The sequence below is a fragment of the Zootermopsis nevadensis genome, unplaced genomic scaffold, assembly GCF_977971745.1.
Source record: "Zootermopsis nevadensis isolate Lab colony 2312 unplaced genomic scaffold, Znev_1.0 Znev_ptg000017l, whole genome shotgun sequence".
Lineage (NCBI taxonomy): Eukaryota > Metazoa > Arthropoda > Insecta > Blattodea > Termopsidae > Zootermopsis > Zootermopsis nevadensis.
The window spans coordinates 16,607,989-16,628,839 of NW_028259149.1; the positions used below are offsets into that span (position 1 = coordinate 16,607,989).

Genomic DNA, 20,851 nt, shown 5'->3' on the forward strand with positions numbered 1-20,851 from the left:
TGGAACTTGAAGGTTCGTTACGATGTTTATTAAGAATCCGTAAATGTTTCCTGTGGTGAGTCAGATGAATAAGGTTTACGTCATCTTATCTCTTCATTGTTATTATATATAATTAATTTCAGAGGTAGACAGAACTGAGTAGGCTTTCTCATTGTCTTTCATCAGATTTTTAGATATCTATGATTTAACCACTTAAGTGATGTAGAGTGTAAAACTTGATATCTCATTCAAAGGATGCAACATGGATTGAGGATTTTCAAGAACAAATTTCTGACAAGAGTGCCTTGATCTAAGACGGAGTAAGTAACAGGTAATCGAAGAAAATTGCATTATCATCACCCACTTAAAATAATAAAATCTATAGGGATGAGTTAGGCCGGGTCATGTTGCAGATAGGGGAGATGAGAAACCCATAGAACATTTCAGTTGCGAGGCCTGGATGGAAAAACTCACTTGAGATATCTGGGCGTTAAAGGGAGGATAATATTTAAATAGACAGGGAGCTGAGAATTCTGACTCAGGACACGATACAGTGGTGGGCTTTTGCGAATAAGGCAATGAACATTCGAGTTCTGTAAAAATCTGAGGTATTTCTTGACTAGCTGAGCAACTGCCAGTTATTTTAAAACAACTGTGCTGCGTGGAATTGGTCTTGGTTAGCCTTAACTACAAACAAGCATTTTCAGGAAAGCTGGTATAATACATTCTTCCCACAAATTCTTGTGTAAAGTTAACACGCTCGTATGGAGCACGAAACTGATAATTACTTCCCTTTCGTGCATTTGTTTTATACACACAAACTCTGCTTCCGTAGCGTTCAGCAAATGAATTGTAATCTTCCAATTCAGAATGCATTGTAATCAATAGTATTAAAACCAGAAGCTTGTTTTAACCGCTTTGGATCTGACTTCAAATTGTCTTTGTGTCAGCGAAACTGGAAACAGGAGAACAGGAATTGGAGATGTGGAAATGTTGCTAAGGGCAAAGTTTGGTTTAATTGAGCCTTTGTATTAAAGTTTAATTAGCAGGCGTTTGAAGACGGTAAGATAAGAATTATTTCATCAGGTAGGAGTCGGAGAATTCGGTCGGAATCTGCTTTCTCCGATATCAAAGAAGAGCTATCTCTTTAAAGCATCACGGTAGATTATATGTACCACCCACTTTAACGTTAAATACTCGTATTTCTACTGTGGTTTCACAGAGTGTCTATGGGTTCCGTATGATTCTCAGAATAAAAAGTCAATGTTTCTCTGAACAGCATTAACCAGTTGATCTTTATGGTTGAAATAATATTTGGATAAGCTGAGGGAAATCATGGGGACCGGGCAACAAAATAATGCTTTCTCTCTCTCTTCACGATGTAAATTATCTCTGTTTTCCCAATGATTTTCTTCCCTCTGCACCAACTCTTGTGTTATATATCCTAAGCCACCAGGATAAAATTATATATGCATTTTTATTTTTCTTGTAAGTACAACTATCCCCGTTTCGATATCCTCCCCCTTATAGTTTTAATGAAATGCGGTAGAAACCTCAAATTATGATTAGATTCATTATGTAAATTTTCCCATCATCTCTTTACTTTCTCTGTTTGGCTGGAAATATTAATCTTAGCACCAGAACCCTGTTCTGAAAACACCTCGGTCTGTATTCTTCTCATAGCAGGTAAGGCCAAGATTTGCATTCATACGAAACAAGCGGAAAAATTAATAGGCTATTAAAAGTTACTGAAGATAGAACAAGTGAATAGTCATATTGAATTACAAAATTTAAACATGAAGATCGCAAATTTCCGTATCCAATTATACGACGCAGCCTACATTACTAAATGTACAAAAATATCAACCCAACCCGAAGGGAGGAGAGCTTTATTGTTCATGAATTCAAAGCGTAGAACAGTTTTACCAAATGGGTATGCGTATTTATATATTGCAAGCTTTAAAATTGGACACAACCTAACACGTTTATGGTTATGTTATTAAAATTCTGAAGATTAAATATTGTGTTTACATTTGTACAGGAACAAATAAAACATCCCAGATGATAACTTCATCAAGTTCATGTCCCTACAGATATTCCAAGAATATTTATCATACCATATTTTGTATGTCTGGGTTGTTGCGCTGTGTAGTCTGGTCGATGTTAACCAATGTTTCGGAGGTCATACTGCCTCCATCATCAGAGTATGAAGATTTCTGTCTTCTGGGTTGTTGCGCTGTGTAGTCTGGTGGATGTTAACCAACGTTTCAGAGGTCATACTGCGCCCATGAACAGGGCGATGAAGATTTCTGTCTTCTGGGTTGTTGCGCTGTGTAGTCTGGTCGATGTTTAAAAACGTTTCAGAGGTCATACTGCCTCCGTCATCAGGGCGATGAAGATTTCTGTCTTCTGGGTTGTTGTGCTGTGTAGTCTGGTCGATGTTTACCAACGTTTCAGAGGTCATACTGCCTCCATCATCAGAGCGATGAGAATAAAGAATTCTGTCTTCTGGGTTGTTGCGCTGTGTAGTCTGGTCGATGTTAACCAACGTTTCAGAGGTCATACTGCCTCCATCATCAGAGCGATGAGAATAAAGAATTCTGTCTTCTGGGTTGTTGCGCCGTGTAGTCTGGTCGATGTTTACCAACGTTTCAGAGGTCATACTGCCTCCATCATCAGGGCGATGAGTATGAAGATTTCTGTCTTCTGGGTTGTTGCGCTGTGTAGTCTGGTCGATGTTAACCAACGTTTCAGAGATCATACTGCCTCCATCATCAGGGCGATGAGTATGAAGATTTCTGTCTTCTGGGTTGTTGCACTGTGTAGTCTGGTCGATGTTAACCAACGTTTCAGAGGGCATACTGCCTCCATCATCAGGGCGATGAGTATGAAGATTTCTGTCTTCTGGGTTGTTGCGCCGTGTAGTCTGGTAGATATTTACCAACGTTTCAGAGGTCATACTGCCTCCATCATCAGGGCGATGAGTATGAAGATTTCTGTCTTCTGGGTTGTTGCGCCGTGTAGTCTGGTAGATATTTACCAAAGTTTCAGAGGTCATGATAAATCGCCCTGATGACGGAGGCAGTATTACCTCCGAAATGTTGGTAAACATCTACCAGACTACACAGCGAAACAACCCAGAATACAGAAATCTTCATTCCATATTTTGTTTTACAACATGGTTCATAATGCATATTGAAATATAATGTTTTCATATGACAGACATTTGCTGATGGAACAGAAAATCACGTATTTTAAATATGAAGCAACACAGCTTTCAATCTCAGCATCGAATAATCGATACATTAGCGTCGTTAGTTTAGCCAAGGGGGAGCGTCTACATTATTGCATGCTCTAAACTACCTTCGTTAAGAAAAATGATAAAATGTATGCTTGACGTCTGTAGAACAAAAATGTCTTTGTGCCTTTTTATAGATTATTCTAGCATTTAATCTAGAACAAAAAGTTAAATTGATATTTTACAAATTGGAATCACGAAGGAGTCTTCTCAGCTCTGCTTGAAATATTAAATGATACTCTGTAGATGAACAGCACGTTCTAATAAGCTGTTCAGAATCGTATTGATTTTCAGGCAGTAAACTGTATTTAGCTTCGTCAATACAATTAAGAGTACTTACAGTTTCATCATCTGTCCTCCGCGTTTCCGGCGGCCAGTTCCTGGAAAATTGTCGCTGTGCAAAATAGGCCTTGTTACTGATGGTAAATTGAATTATGTACCTTCGTTTAGATTTGGCAGTACGTAATGCCTAATCCGTTAAATATTTCTTTTGTCATTTCCTTATCAACGGATCAGCGAAAGATATTTAGACGGTATCCGTTTAACCATCAATCCAGATGTCTGAAAGACGTAACACAGAATGTGTTAGGTACTCACGTCTTGTGCTGAATCTCTGCCTCACAAACAAGATGAAGTTTGTAAGACTTGAGGTTCTCACAGCGGTGAGTATGAAGATATCCGTCTTCTGGGTCATCAGGTGATGATGGAGGCAGTATGACCTCCGAAACGTTGGTTAACATCGACCAGACTACACAGCGCAACAACCCAGAAGACAGAAATCCTCATACTCACCGCCCTGATGACGGAGGCAGTATGACCTCTGAAACGTTGGTAAACATCAACCAGACTACACAGCGCAACAACCCAGAAGACGGAAATCTTCATACTCATCGCCCTGATGACGGAGGCAGTATGACCTCTGAAACGTTGGTTAACATCGACCAGACTACACAGCGCAACAACCCAGAAGACAGAAATCTTCATACTCACCGCCCTGATGACGGAGGCAGTATGACCTCTGAAACGTTGGTTAACATCGACCAGACTACACAGCGCAACAACCCAGAAGACAGAAATCCTCATACTCACCGCCCTGATGACGGAGGCAGTATGACCTCTGAAACGTTGGTAAACATCAACCAGACTACACAGCGCAACAACCCAGAAGACGGAAATCTTCATACTCATCGCCCTGATGACGGAGGCAGTATGACCTCTGAAACGTTGGTAAACATCAACCAGACTACACAGCGCAACAACCCAGAAGACGGAAATCTTCATACTCATCGCCCTGATGATGGAGGCAGTATGACCTCTGAAGCGTTGGTAAACATCGACCAGACTACACAGCGCAACAACCCAGAAGACAGGAATCTTCATACTCATCGCCCTGATGATGGAGGCAGTATGACCTCTGAAACGTTGGTTAACATCGACCAGACTACACAGCGCAACAACCCAGAAGACGGAAATCTTCATACTCACCGCCCTGATGACGGAGGCAGTATGACCTCTGAAACGTTGGTAAACATCGACCAGACTACACAGCGCAACAACCCAGAAGACAGAAATCTTCATACTCATCGCCCTGATGATGGAGGCAGTATGACCTCTGAAACGTTGGTTAACATCGACCAGACTACACAGCGCAACAACCCAGAAGACGGAAATCTTCATACTCACCGCCCTGATGACGGAGGCAGTATGACCTCTGAAACGTTGGTAAACATCGACCAGACTACACAGCGCAACAACCCAGAAGACAGAAATCTTCATACTCACCGCCCTGATGACGGAGGCAGTATGACCTCTGAAACGTTGGTTAACATCGACCAGACTACACAGCGCAATAACCCAGAAGACGGATATCTTCAAGATGAAGTTTGTGTGACCTTTGACGAGAGGGGGTGGAGTTTTGTCTTTTAGGATTAAAAATTAATTCTCCTCACACACGACAAAAAACTGTCCGGGTGTTTGGGGAACTTACGAGGCGCTCTGGCTCGAAACAATAAAAATAAAAGGAAAGAAAACTTTATTCGAAGTTTACTCAGCGAAATCACGTGCGAAAGAAACTAAAGCCAGGATGTAAGTTGTGTGACAGAACTGAATGAGTATGGACATGTTCTAAACTTGAGCGTTCAAATAACAAATATCAGACTCCCTACTCTAATCACACTTCTAATTAACCTACATTTGTGTGTCACTCAAAATCTGTGGGTGATACAAAACTTCTTTTCTGACCTTCTAGTTCGGTGCAACGAATACGTATAGAGCACTCAGAAAATCTCTTGTCACAGAGAATCTGCTGAAAAATGTATATTAAACACGTTGCCTCTGAGGGACCCAAATCAGTGGGTACGGGGACTGGCACCCCCCAAGGTATCTGAGCTACCCAGTGCCTGGGGGTATAGTTGGACCACCCTACATAACGGGCGCTGTAAATACGGAGGTCTGATCCTCCAGGTTGAGGGGTTGAGCTGACAACTTGTTGCGAAATCAGATGAAGTAACTGCCGGATGGACTCATTCACGGCGGACTGGCAAACAGGTTGTCTGTGAATGAGGAAGAATGGAAGAAGCTTTTGAAGAAGACTAGGGTCCACACAGGGCTGTAGAGCCAATGATGATGATAACATTAAGCACGTTGTGCTGGAGTAAGCCACTTCATGAAAGGTTCCAATAGTTGGATTTCACGAAAATTATTATGAATCTTCAGCTTTCCTGAATGAAAGTAATTCTATAATCAACTTCAATATTAATAGCCGTAAGATGACCCTACCCCTAATAAAGTCTTAGTTTAGTTAGTTGATTGGTTTACTGATTGATCAGTTAGTTGGTTGGTCAGTTAATTAGTTGTCTGTTAATTTACTTGTTAGTTGGTTACTTGATTGGTTAGTTTGTTAGCGGATACTTGTATTTGTTAGTTGGTTTGTATTCGTGTTAGTTCGCCAGTTTATCAGTTTCTTAATTGTTTAGTAGATTCATATGTCAGTTTGTTAGTTAATATCCACTTTTTCCAGTTTGTTAGTTAGTTAACTGATAGGTTGATCTCATTTGTAAATGAGGCCCCCTGGGTATCACCTGTTCGCGGCACACGTGTCGTTTTGCACAGAGTTTTTTATTATTCCTATGAGCCCCACTGTGCTTGTAACCCACAGAATAATGAGCGTGCATTACGGCACTTCATGGCCACAAAGAGGTAGTGGGAGGATACTTCATCTGTGTCCCTGTCCCTGGCTACGCAGGATGTGGTCATTACTGAAGCAGGGTCCCCAATTCTCTTCACGTCACTTCCGCCAACGTGTCCATCTGTCACTGTGGACAGACTGGTTTCTTGATCAGTTTTTAAACTGGGAGGTCCGAATAAGGGACGTATTTGCATTCAAAAATACAGAAGTTAGTTACAGTGATTTTGTACCGGAGAAGATATCAAGAAAATTACGTAAAATTATGTAGAATTTTATAAGTGTATTTCTTTTACTTTGGGTTTTATCGTAGGACATTCGTATTAACAGTTATAAAAATGTGTTAGACTGCCATATTTTTGTCATTAGTTAAATAATTGATTACGTTGTTGCATTAATTGAGGAGGAAGATAGTCCAGTATAAAAATAATAAACAATTGATCATAAAAATAAAGATATACAAACGAATATAAAATTTCTATTAAGAAATCGCGTATAATTAAATAAATTTTGTAAGTAAAATTGTGTTAATTTGAGTTTAATATTGGTGATAAAATACAAATATCGTTATTGCTTATAAAAAAAACTGACTGCTAAAATCGTGAAGTGAATACAGAGCTTATTTTTGTGAATACGATATATTAAAATTAACAGTGCAAGTGTATGAACACATCAGTAACAAAGAGTAAAGCTATTGAAACAGTATTGTGATATACTTACAAAATGTAAAGTCTTAAACGTAAGAACAAAATTATAATTTTGGTATAACAGATCTGTATAAAGAAACTTGAGACTAAATATGCCTGAGAACATCATTTTTTAATTGACAAAATCTCGATACGCTTAAAGAAATTATTTAAAAACGCATTAAGAAACTTGCAACATTTCGTCTCTCAATTCTAATGCTGTATATTTTTAGTGTCTTACGGATGCATTGAACAGTGATCTTTATTTGATTTTGTATTTTAAATTAAATACTGTGGTGTGATTTCAAAACGTAGATCCAATAACTTAATAATCATCATGAATAAAATTATCAGTTTTCCTAGCCATAAATTGTTAAGAATGTACCTCATCCTGATTCTAACAAATTCAGTGCGAACAGCGCCAATTGAAAAATCTGCGTTGGGTCTTGACTTCGATTTCTTACCAAACGTAAGCGACAGTGGAGAGCAGATTAAACAAGAGCTGGAAGGAAATACAAAAAAGGCAGAATTAACTAAGGACAGACTACAAGTTTTGGATGAGCTGATACTCGATGACGCAGATGGTCTCCTTTCTTCCGGCTCCAACCTTCTAGAGGTATCTCCGACAACAGAAGACTTGGTTCCTGCCCAGCCAAACAACCCCAAGGCTGACTACGAAGAAGTAACTGCCGTTAGTAAAGATTTGGACCTCGTTGGTGCCACTGTGGACGCGGAACTGATACAGGTAGTTCCAGTTCTGTAGTGCTTTATGAGTAGCTGGTTGTCTTCTAGGTTAGGTTACGCCAAGCAGTGTAGTCCGGTAGAAGTTTACCGACGTTTTAGAGGTGCTTGTTGCCTCTATCAGAGTACCCTAATAGCAAGCACTTCTGAGATGTCGGTAAACTTTTGCCATACTCCACGGCAAGCACAAGTACCCAGAAGACAAGGCAGCCATCTTTATACTCGCCACAGCGAGAATCTAAAATCTAATTTATCCTTGAAGATATCCGTCTTCTGGGTTGTTGCGCTGTGTAGTCTGGTCGATGTTAACCAACGTTTCAGAGGTCATACTGCCTCCATCATCAGGGCGATGAGTATGAAGATTTCTGCCTTCTGGGTTGTTGCGCTGTGTAGTCTGGTAGATGTTAACCAACGTTTCGGAGGTCATACTGCCTCCATCATCAGGGCGATGAGTATGAAGATTTCTGCCTTCTGGGTTGTTGCGCTGTGTAGTCTGGTCGATGTTAACCAACGTTTCAGAGGTCATACTGCCTCCATCATCAGAGTATGAAGATTTCCGTCTTCTGGGTTGTTGCGCTGTGTAGTCTGGTCGATGTTAACCAACGTTTCAGAGGTCATACTGCCTCCATCATCAGAGTATGAAGATTTCCGTCTTCTGGGTTGTTGCGCTGTGTAGTCTGGTCGATGTTAACCAACGTTTCAGAGGTCATACTGCCTCCATCATCAGGGCGATGAGTATGAAGATTTCCGTCTTCTGGGTTGTTGCGCTGTGTAGTCTGGTCGATGTTAACCAACGTTTCAGAGGTCATACTGCCTCCATCATCAGAGTATGAAGATTTCCGTCTTCTGGGTTGTTGCGCTGTGTAGTCTGGTAGATGTTAACCAACGTTTCAGAGGTCATACTGCCTCCATCATCAGAGTATGAAGATTTCCGTCTTCTGGGTTGTTGCGCTGTGTAGTCTGGTCGATGTTAACCAACGTTTCAGAGGTCATACTGCCTCCGTCATCAGGGCGATGAGTATGAAGATTTCTGTCTTCTGGGTTGTTGCGCTGTGTAGTCTGGTCGATGTTAACCAACGTTTCAGAGGTCATACTGCCTCCGTCATCAGGGCGATGACAGCGCAATAACCCAGAAGACAAGGCAGCCATCTTTATACTCACCACAGCGAGAATCTAAAATCTAATTTATCCTCGTTTCTTTGAACTGGAAGGAACATTTTCGTCTTTGCAGCTTCGAAAGTTCCGGACAAGATGTAGGTGAGATTCTTAACGTTAACAGTTTAGGTTATTTCATCTTCCTTTTCTAGGTACTTTCTGTAATGTTGTAAGAGTACATTTAGAAAACTGTAGTTTTAATGTAGATGTGACAATTATTTTCTGACCCGGAGGGCATAGAACGTATTCAGAGTGAAAAGTAAGATGAAGTATATAAAAATTTATAAGACTACGTTGTGACGAACAGCACATTTAGTACTTTCATCCTATACCATTAGGGTGATTAAGAATGAGGATAAACACCACAGTACGCGTGGGAGAGTTGAGAAATGTATGCAAAATATAAGTCTGAAAACGTCGAGAGAATATACCACTTAGGAGTACATGGGAAGGTATGTGTTTTTTCAAAATTTATCTTGGAGAATTAGGGTATGAGGGATAGGACTAAATTAAAGTGGTTCGTGACGAGATAATGGCGATTTGTAGCAAATAAAATATATAGCCGTGTGGTTATATAGAAGCAGGGAATTTTATGATCTGCTGAACAGGTAGCCTATATAACTTGAAATCAAATCATTCAACATGGAGTCAGCCAGTCAGTCAGACAATACAAAGCAAATGATAAGTGACATGAAGATTTCTGTCTTCTGGGTTCTTGCACTGTGCAGTCTGGTCGATGTTAACCAATGTTTCGGAGATCATACTGCCTCCGTCATCAGGGCGATGAGTATGAAGATTTCTGTCTTCTGGGTTGTTGCGCTGTGTAGTCTGGTCGATGTTTACCAACGTTTCAGAGGTCATACTGCCTCCATTATCAGGGCGATGAGTATAAAGATTTCTGTCTTCTGGGTTGTTGCGCTGTGTAGTCTGGTCGATGTTTACCAACGTTTCAGAGGTCATACTGCCTCCATTATCAGGGCGATGAGTATAAAGATTTCTGTCTTCTGGGTTGTTGCGCTGTGTAGTCTGGTCGATGTTTACCAACGTTTCAGAGGTCATACTGCCTCCGTCATCTGGTTAACATCGACCAGACTACACAGCGCAACAACCCAGAAGACGGAAATCTTCATACTCACCGCTGTGAGAACCTCAAGTCTTAGATAAGTGACATGTCTTCTGTTATACTTAATTTTGCAGTCAGCGTCTTATTTCTGCATCTGGAAGACTATTTCCATAGTTACCTAAGAAATCTCAGGTTTGCCAGCCCCAAGCCTATATGCTAACATGGAGAAACGATATTACACGTGCCATTTTGTAATCGTTTGTCTACATAAACTCAAAGTGTTTCTATGTTGGTCTCATTGCCTGTATACGGCTTCTAGGTCGAAGTAATAGTTCCCATTGTTTTCAACTTCGGGAACATTTAAGCTTATTCAGTAATATTTAAATGCTGCGTTTATTTCCCACATGGAATTAGCTTACATAAGTCGGCAGCATAATACTTCACTGTAGATTAAACTCAAAAGAGAAGTATACTTTTTGTTCTGGACACCGCTCCTCAGTTTTGAATTTGCATGTGTTTGCAGATCGTGCAGAAAGGTTGATTTTAGGGATGAATTAGAGACACAGAGCTTTAAATACGTAATAATAATTCCTAGGTCAGATAAAATGTACCAATATAAAGAGAAAATGCATGGATGGATTTATAACACGTAACTTTCTTGTTTGCCGAAAAGATTATTTTAAAATTGGCCACATTTATTATCTGTAAATTATGTCAGAGTATAAAAGTGATCCACGTTAGCCGGTATTTAAAATAGAAATAAATCAAGGGTGTACAAAGTAAGGCCATTAATTAATTTAGAGAGTCTTCGTTAGAAGTAAACCCCGTTTAAGTTTAACGTTACAGGATCGATTAAGTCAATAATAATATCTACACGAACAACCAGCGTTACTCAGATCCATTTTTCGTGTCCTACGGTTTAGCTTTTTTAATGGGTACACGTAAATTATCATTGCTTATACGTGCAAGAAACAACGTTAATTGTGACGAGAAATGCATCATTATTACTACTGAATAATTCATATTGATTATGGCAATAGTGTCTTTTTATAGTGTTAATAGTTGTTTTTTTACTTATTTTATATTTTCAATTCATATTGAATTAAAACAGAAGTACAGTGAGTGATCAACTAGTCTACGCAATTGTAAATTATTGGCAGGAGGTTAAAACTAAAGGAGCTCCTAAAACCAATTTGGGTTAAAAGTTAAAGCACCAGTTAGAATAGTGATTTAGTGAATGTGGTGTTTATCTTTTAATCTAATTTATTTACTTTATAACACTAACACTGCGGTCATCTCGTGATCTTGTGATCTGTGATCTTGTGAGATGCACGAGCCACTAGCGCCCCTAGAACTCTAAATTGTGTGCCAATTTCAAAATATTAAAATTTCGCTGCACACATCTCAAAATAACTTGTATTTGTAAATAAACAAAATTTAAATATGAAATTTAATTTTGTGTGTGAAAATCATGAATTTGGCATGGTGGCACTAAAATTTCAGGCTTTGTCTTACCCATTTATCGTACCTAATCTCAATCCGGTTTTCGTGTAAATTATAAACACAAGTTAACCACTGGTACTTTCATTAATAATTTTGCATTCCTATTATCATTGCAATACAGACTGAAGTATTTGGGCAAAAATTGGCGATAAGACCTCTTCCTAGAAGTACCTTATTATAGTTTCATTAAACTAAGAATATGGGTTGATGCTTAATTTCGTTAAGATTTAGAGTTTAGGGGGTTTCACAAAGCGTAGATTGAGAGTTTCTCTGAGTTCTCACTACAGAAGTAATCTAAGCGTCTCATGTAGTTGAGTCTGAAGATGGCTGTCTTCTGGGTTGTTGCGCCATGTACTCTGGTAGAAGTTTACCGACGTTTCAGAGGTTCCTGCTTCTTCCATCGTCGCCCTGGATTGGTAAAATCCTACCAGATTGCAGCGCAAAAAACCCCAGAGAACAGCCATATTCTAAGCGTCTCATATTCTCTCCATGAAGTCTTGTCACAAAATGTAAAATTTGCCCATACTTGTTAGTAATCCTTACATAACTACCGCCTCCTATGAAATCACCGATTCAAGTAAAGTAGGAAAGTACGATTGTCTCAACTTCGCTTGTTGATGATTCCAATGTTTTAGGTGCGACAGCGACTTCAGAAGCTGGACTTCTACTTCGAGTACCTGCGCGTGATGTCCGAGGACTGCCGCCAGAGAATGCTGTGCGAAGTTACGCGGGAGCCGGGTCGTTTCTATCCCCTCAGCAGCGTACTGGAAGACGCTACCAGGTAACGACTGCTTCTGGGAAGAATTTGCGATATACACATTCCTTTTTGTCTCTATGATTACCCTTGCAGGAATTTTAAATCTAAATATATGTTCAAGCAATAGTTAGCTTATATCAGTAAAGCATCCCGTTACATGCCTATTCAGGCACTTAGGAGGAGCATAGGTATACTCTTTCATGACCGCGGCACCAGATGGAGGTGAGTGGTTAGCATCACGCACCGGCAGTAGTTAGCTTATTTAATATTACGAAAAAGTTCGGTTAGTTAGTTTGTTGGTTTTATAGTCATTACTTAAAAAGGTGCTTCATTACTTTGTATCTTTCATTTGTATTCTTGTAACTAGAATTATTAATGTGAGAGGCATTATAGGCAGTGCTCAGGTCGTTAGTTACAGACTTCTTAACCAGGGTTCGCGCTTTGGTTAGTCGATGTAAGATTTGTACTAGACTAAGTGGCAGTGGGACAGGATTCCATCGGAGTCCTTCGGTTCTCCCCTGTCGGTATAATTCCTCAGCCTATCCATATTCACTCGTATGTCATCTGAGAGATGGACAAAGGACCTTTTGGAGGACCAATTCCACGGAAACATAGTTAATACCAACCCAATAATAAAAATAACAGGCATGGCTGAGTTTTAGTCAGTGTCTGTTTTTATAATAAACAGCACTGTATGTGTACTGCACAGTGGATGGATATGGTTCGGGTCTCTTCATAAACAAAGCTAAAATGTCCAATGATCATATACCTCTGACTGTGTTACACTTCGGATATTCGATGTTTGTTTTAACTGTCACTTTCATACGCATTCAGCACTTTGTAACCGTTCATTGAACTACATATTCGACCACCTTCAGATTCGACGTGTCTTCGTAGTAATTTAATTTGTATTAAAACAAAGATTTGCATACTTTAGAAAGCATTTTGTATCAATTTTGGACTAAACCTAGAACGAAAGCAATTATTGATTTTGAATACAAATGAAATGACAACGTATACACCAAAAATAATAAGAAAACAAAAAAATATTTAGTGGATTACATTTATTTATATTGCTGGATTACTGATTAGAATTTTGGTACGACATTGGATTTGATTGTAATTTATTGAAGAATGTTTATATCAGACCTAAGGATGACCGCATACGACCGAAACATGCAGTTCTAGTAAAACGTTTAAAGTGGTAAGTATTATTTTCAAAAGTGGCAGTTATAAAACATCAAGTGTCTGAGTCAGATAATTAAAATATCACTCATTGCCCATTCCAGTAAGCATAATTAACGATGAGATAACAAATATTACGTAAGATCATGTTACACTCTCATTACAAATCAAGATTACATAGGACGAGGGTAGAAGTACCGTGCTCTATTTTATGTGGTTAGTCACTAGCATCTCACCGTGGAGGCTGGAGTTCGGGACCGAGGCAGTCCATGTGTAATCTGTGGTTTACAATGAGGTACCGGAGTTCGCTTTACTACGAGTCCTGTGGTTATTCCCTGTCAATGTCATTCCACCGATGTTCTATATTCACACATTTATCATCTGGGGGATGGACGAGGGGGCCATCAGCTGTCGCAGTTGCGCGGAGACTTGGTCTAACACTATCGCAACCACAAAAAAAAAATGTTTTTGAAAGGAACTGTATTGGTCTAATATTTTCTCCCTTTCTGTTTATGTATCTACATATAATCTGCACGCGCTTGGTTTCAAATCCCGTCAGATAGGAGACCTTCATGTAGATAACACTGTCACATATCGGAGATATATATCAGAAGATACTGATTTTTCTACGTTAAAAACGATTAAATTGCTAGTGTAGTAACTGTACATTTGTCAGGAATGAATTATTAAAAGTACTTAAAATCTTTGTAATTGTTAGTCACTCGTGGGAAATATTCAGAATTTCTTACACTGAAGATGCAGACATTACGTTCTTCTGGAAACTTCCAAACCTCCTACAGCTAAATTATAAGCCACAAGACCATAATTGGCATATTTAATTCTGAGGAAGAATAATTTAGCGTGTTTAATCTGTGAAAGAATAAGGGAGAAAATATTAGGATGGGGGAACATGAAAAATAATATAAAAGATGGAGACAACAATAAAAGAGGAACCGGCGAAGAATATGTGAAGAAGGAAGTCTTATAGGGCAGGAGTGCTCAGGAAAATCTTTAGAAAGTGGGCTGAAAGAAACACAGACTGTGTAGATTACACTCCCTGACTTTCAATAAACAAAATCAACTGTGCCACCTGTCTATTCCTTTCTGTTTCATAAAATGAAAGGAAAAACACAGGAAAATGTTATTTCAGTAAGTGCATTTATTCTCTCCGTGCATTTGCTTTCAGAAAAATATTGTATTAGAATCAACCCATTTCTTTCTTACCTTCTTCTTAAGCAGAAAGCGTATTCTTGTTCTCCGCTGCATCAAACAAACAGCAGGGGCAAATCGTCGTCTACTTTTATGAATCGAAATGAGTTTGGGAGTCGGCCACCTCCTTGAGTAATATTTAAAGCCGATGAATCGAAAAGCTCAGTAGACAAAAGCAGACGGCAGTCGAGATTAAAATCATGGAACAAACATTACGACTTTATCAGCTCTAACCATGATTACAAACATGAGCAGCCCATTATTTTACAAAACTACGTGTATTAGGTAAAAGCTGGGTGCTTTTACATTTTGGCGTGAAACTCGGTGTCTCAGCCTAAAGTAGTACATATCTGGGGGCCTAGAAAAAGGGTTCGAACCCAAGAAAAGTGAACAGGAAAAATGAAAAAAGGTCCTTGTTGAGGAATATTATAAATTATGAAGATTTCTGTCTTCTGGGTTGTTGCGCTGTGTAGTCTGGTCGATGTTAACCAACGTTTCAGAGGTCATACTGCCTCCATCATCAGGGCGATGAGTATGAAGATTTCTGTCTTCTGGGTTCTTGCGCTGTGTAGTCTGGTCGATGTTAACCAACGTTTCTGAGGTCATACTGCCTCCATCATCAGGGCGATGAGTATGAAGATTTCTGTCTTCTGGGTTGTTGCGCTGTGTAGTCTGGTCGATGTTAACCAACGTTTCAGAGGTCATACTGCCTCCATCATCAGGGCGATGAGTATGAAGATTTCTGTCTTCTGGGTTGTTGCGCTGTGTAGTCTGGTCGATGTTAACCAACGTTTCTGAGGTCATACTGCCTCCATCATCAGGGCGATGAGTATGAAGATTTCTGTCTTCTGGGTTGTTGCGCTGTGTAGTCTGGTCGATGTTAACCAACGTTTCTGAGGTCATACTGCCTCCATCATCAGGGCGATGAGTATGAAGATTTCTGTCTTCTGGGTTGTTGCACTGTGTAGTCTGGTCGATGTTTACAAACGTTTCAGAGGTCATACTGCCTCCGTCATCAGGGCGATTCTTAGTATGAAGATTTTTGTCTTCTGGGTTGTTGCGCTGTGTAGTCTGATCGATGTTTACCAACGTTTCAGAGGTCATACTGCCTCCGTCATCAGGGCGATGAAGATTTCTGTCTTCTGGGTTGTTGCGCTGTGTAGTCTGGTCGATGTCAACCAACGTTTCAGAGGTCATACTGCCTCCGTCATCAGGGCGATGTGTATGAAGATTTCTGTCTTCTGGGTTGTTGCGCTGTGTAGTCTGGTCGATGTTAACCAACGTTTCAGAGGTCATACTGCCTCCATCATCAGGGCGATCGCTATAACCCAGAAAACAGCTACGTAATAAAGATGTTTGTCAGTCGCTTCAGTCAGTTTGCTGTTTTCTTCAGCCAGCCAATCAGACGTTCACTTACTTAATCAAAGGTTTTTTGTTTATTACTGAACTTGACAGTAGCTGCCTTAAGACACGCTCCATTACAGTTGCGTGTTTCAGATATAAAATACTGTTTTTATCATTTATATAATCGCAAAATCATTATTAAGACGTACAATATTGAAAAGTTGAATTTAACTGGGATGGGTTAGTTAAATCATAAAATTGCTGTTTCTTTTAGAATGGGTTTACTTTGTGATTCGTAACGCAGTCAGTACTCAACTGATCATGTGTGTGCAGTGGCAATAATTGATTGTTAAATACTGTATTGAGCTTTTAACCAGCAGCCATGTTTCTCGGGAAAATAAAGTAGTGCGATTCTGGAATGTTGCATTGCATCGTTCACAGTTATATGGAGGTCATCGAGAGGCATCATCCGTCGAGATCTAAATCCATATTTTTCTCTGAAAAGAATCCTCCTGAGGTTTCTTTGGAATCAGAGTCTGTAGACTGTTTTCTAAAGTGTACAATAAAATAAACTATTTGGTGCACTTACAAACTAACTTAATTAAGTAGAGGATTTTCTGAGAAGTTCATTGCCAAGAAATCTCCTGCCATTTATAAAACCCTAACCTACATTACTGTCTTCGCATGAGCTCACCACCGGACCACATCCTAAGACACGTGTCTCCAGTTTAAATTCTCTCATTTTACTTCCCTAACATGAATATTATTATTATCCTCCTATTTGAGAGTAGATTTCCGAGTGGTCTCATCCTATTCAAGTTTTATAATCAAAATTTGGTTATCCATTTACGTTATCTTCCTATACTTTCTACATACCCCACCCAGCTTCATTTAATAATCCTAAAATATTTAGTCAAGAATAAAAATTATAATCTCTTCACCAGATTTGCTACAGATTTCTGTATATTCCTATGGTTATGCGAAACGTCAAATTTGACTGTTGAGTGATTGCGGGAGAATTTTATTCCGCTGACTTTATCAAATATTTATTAAAATTAAACCTGGAATGACTAGTATTTTTCATGAGGCAATCTCTGGCTTTTACATGAACAAATACGAACTGAAAATAGAAATGTTATGAGTTCAATCAAGCCATTGCTAAGGCGGGTGACCCGTATTTTGGAAGTATTCTGTTCGAGCCTCGGTAGTATCGTTACTATAATAGTGTATCCATACTGATCTTTCATGGAATTCCTTAATTTACTCCGAAAAAATGTCGCGATAATATATTCAAATGTCACACAAGGTCTATACCGTATATAATTATTTCCCTTAGCGCAGGTCTACTACATTTTTTCCCCGTCTCAATTTTGTAACTTTAATATTCCGCAGAATTTAATGGTAAGAGTAAAAATATCCAGTTCCTCACTGTGATATTATCTTAATTCTAATTCTTGATTACAAATATGAAATTTGTGTAATAGGATAGGTCCGCGGTGTTCAGCCCCACCGATTATATTTAAGAGTTATTCAGATAACATTAAAATATTCAGATATAAGAAATAGATCACAGAAAATATTTTATGATTCACGAATTCTTTTATGTTCAAGTTTTACCGGAAGTTACCAGTATCTGACGTCACAGTTGGTGAATACAACAGAGGGTGCAAGACTTATGTCCTACTTAGAAGCTTCATTCATAGGACAGGGCAGGTGAGTGCGGGTGTTACAAGCAAGTGTAATCTTGTAACACACTTGAATGTGTACCGGAAGACAGCTTTCACTTGTGCACTCTGTGTGGTTATCACCGAGTGTATTGTCTTCCTGGAGCAAATTCAGTTAACTAGAATGAAATCACTAAGTAAATAATAAATTTATTAAGTGACCTCACAACAAACGTTCTTACTAATTCGCTAAACGATTGACTAACTTGCAATATTTAATATATTAAAACCATCAAGTATATTTCAAAGTATTAACACAGCTATTTGTTAAGTAACAATATTGTTAAATAAATAATTTAACGTAATAAATTACTAATTGGGGTCCGCGTGGTCTGAGGCGTGGGCCTTGTGAAGCTTGGTCGCTGGGACCGTGGGTTCGAATCCCACTCAAGCCATGGATGTTGTGTTGTGCTGTCCTGTGTACAGGTAGAGGCCTTGCCAAGGGCCGATCCCTCATCCAAGGAGTCCTACCGAATGTCTAGGTCGAAGCTGACGATAAAGTTTGGACCCGCAGTGCTCAGGCACTTGAAGAACGGGTCGTTCCCAGTATCCCCCAATAAATTACTAATTTTGGCAGATAATCATTTAATTAGTAAATCAATAAATTACTTATTTAGTTATTTGAGTAGTCAATCAGTTCTTAGTTCATCAGCTAGTTTGTTAATTAGTAAATAATCGTACTTATTCACGAATTCAGTCTGTAAAACACATATTTAGTTGGTTAGTCAGTTACGTATTAAGTTCGATTATTTGTTATTCGTCAAGACTGTCACTTGTGTACTTTGTTAGTGAAATAGTTATTTAATTTCCGATAGCTGCTTTGTTAATTATTAATCTATTAATTATGTATTCAGTCATTACTTAGTCAGCCAATTAGAGACTATTATTCATGCCAGGTATTATGTTGGCTATCCTTGATCCTGCTCAAAACTGTCTTGCAGTAAAGTTCTGAAGCTTACCATCTGAAGTTCTGCTACAACCTGCACCAAAAAATTTGTTTCATTCACGAATACGTATATTCCCTGACAAGACTTTGTAGCTGATGTGATGAAGGATTTCAAAACTAAACACATTACCTAGTACAATTGGAGTAATGAATTCAATGAAGATAACACTCGTGGAACATGTAGTACTCATGAGAAATTTATAAATAAAAATATCAAGCACTTTGGAGACAATGTAAAGATGGGAGTATAATATTAAAATGTTTAGAGTTACAGGATATAAATGGGTTAACAGGATTAAACCTGCTTAAGAGTATATTTAAGAGTTATTTTTTAACATTCGACATCTATAAAATCATCAAGTTCATTGAAATTCCCAAATAAGAAGTCTGTTATAACCGATTCAGTCTTCATTTAAATAGTTATTTCACTACTCCCACCTTCCAGTATTGTAATTTTTAATAAAAATTCAAATTTAATTACACCGACAGCAAAATAGTTGAATTACATCAAACAGAGACCACGATAATAGAAGTTCGTGCTTCACAAAAGGCACTGAATTTCTTTAACAGCTGTCCTAATATCAACTTCTCTAGAAGGACTCTTTTCTATAGAGTTATTTATTCTAATAGAGCCAATGCCTTGCTCCGTAATATGGGACAGTGGCCTCCAAACATTCATTCTTCCTGCAGGACAAGGACTTGCAACATGTTCCAGTACCGGTGCCGTACCAGAACAGAAGAGATGATCAACTACGACGCCCTCTGCCTTTGGAGAGAGATGGTACGCTGGTTGACTGTCCACGTAATCGCCAAGGCTCATTAGCGGCTATCAACATACACGCTTATTACTACAATTAAATAGTGTATAGACGAAGGTAAATTACCTGTAGATAGAAATATACGTATAAGAAAGGCAAATATCAAAATGTGACTTTTCTGTTTCAGAAAATCAAATATCTTCTGTCTTACGTGTTGAGAAATATTGTGATGGCTTTAAATAAGATAACTCTATGAAGCTTGGAGCATTTGTTCGTGGTTTCCTGGGTTAGTCAATCCTATTGCCAGGAGTAGCTCATTGTATCGTCTTGAAATTGAATGAAAGCTTGTAGATTTATCAGATTTTAACAGGGATTTTACAGACTTTTCTAGGTTGACTAGTATTGGATATCAGTTACCAGGATTCGTCATGACAAGTATATTTTTACGAGAGGTTGTCCCATGTCAGTACTCAAAAATAGACGGATACAAATACTCCTCTCCCTTTCTTAAACAGATTGTCCGTGTTGATAATACTTCAATTTCACATACCAGTATATAATTACAAGTGTCTTATATGATTTGAAGCTTTCGCTGCGATGTAACTTATAAAATCTTCTTGAGCGATCAGCAGCGTCAGCTGGCTAAGAGAAGAAATCGACGTTTCAGTGACCATCTCTGTCCCCATAATCAGGGTTCTGATATCTTGCTTTCGTGCGGAGCGAACCCATGGAAAACCTCTAAAAATTAAGCGAATACTAAAATATTTATCTCCAGTTCTCATAGAAATTTTTAGATGTTCTATATTCATAAATTCTGCGTGTAATTCATCAGAATTTTGCACCCGAAATTTTCTTTGCAACGAGGAGTGAGCACGTGACAAACTTACAAATGAATGGAAATTAATAGATTACTTTTTCCTTTTCAAGGGATGTTCAGATTTTTCTGATTATTGGGGTCTTTGTTGTATGGAAAGTGGGGGTCATAGACCTTGACAGCTCGTACATACTAAAATGCGCAAATACACGGCTCACAATTATACATATAGATTACTTGTATGTGGCTGTTTTAAAATTATTTATTTCTGATACAAATAAATAGTAATCTGTTTCAAATAAATTACAATAAATATAAATAAATTACAATTTTTTACTGTTACACATCGGTTAAAGTCAGAATTCTTCATTCATCCCACAAACCATTGGTAAATACATAAAATATATAACTCGAATTATCATCAATTACTAAACATTCTAAATATAAAGAACTTAGAACATTTCTGAAATAACACTTTAATTTTGTTGTACATTTTCCATTGATG

At 38.6% G+C, this 20,851-nt stretch overlaps 1 protein-coding gene across 1 annotated transcript; it reads left to right on the plus strand.

The window, feature by feature from the left end:
- Positions 1-6,586: 6,586 nt before the first annotated feature.
- Positions 6,587-20,669, plus strand: LOC110829483 (uncharacterized). The gene is made up of 4 exons (XM_022063209.2): positions 6,587-7,892; positions 12,245-12,390; positions 17,716-17,817; positions 19,465-20,669. The coding sequence occupies exons 1-4, from the start codon at positions 7,485-7,487 to the stop codon at positions 19,595-19,597; spliced, it is 789 nt and encodes a 262-aa protein (XP_021918901.2). The 5' UTR covers positions 6,587-7,484; the 3' UTR covers positions 19,598-20,669.
- The last annotated feature ends 182 nt before the right edge of the window (positions 20,670-20,851 follow it).

What these genes read in the sequence shown, in the direction of transcription:
- LOC110829483 (XM_022063209.2), top strand. Translation starts at nt 7,485, where the DNA reads ATGAATAAAATTATCAGTTTTCCTAGCCATAAATTGTTAAGAATGTAC. An exon ending in TGGACGCGGAACTGATACAG is followed by an intron (nt 7,893 to 12,244) that starts GTAGTTCCAGTT and finishes CCAATGTTTTAG; the next exon opens with GTGCGACAGCGACTTCAGAA. An exon ending in GTACTGGAAGACGCTACCAG is followed by an intron (nt 12,391 to 17,715) that starts GTAACGACTGCT and finishes TTTATGTTCAAG; the next exon opens with TTTTACCGGAAGTTACCAGT.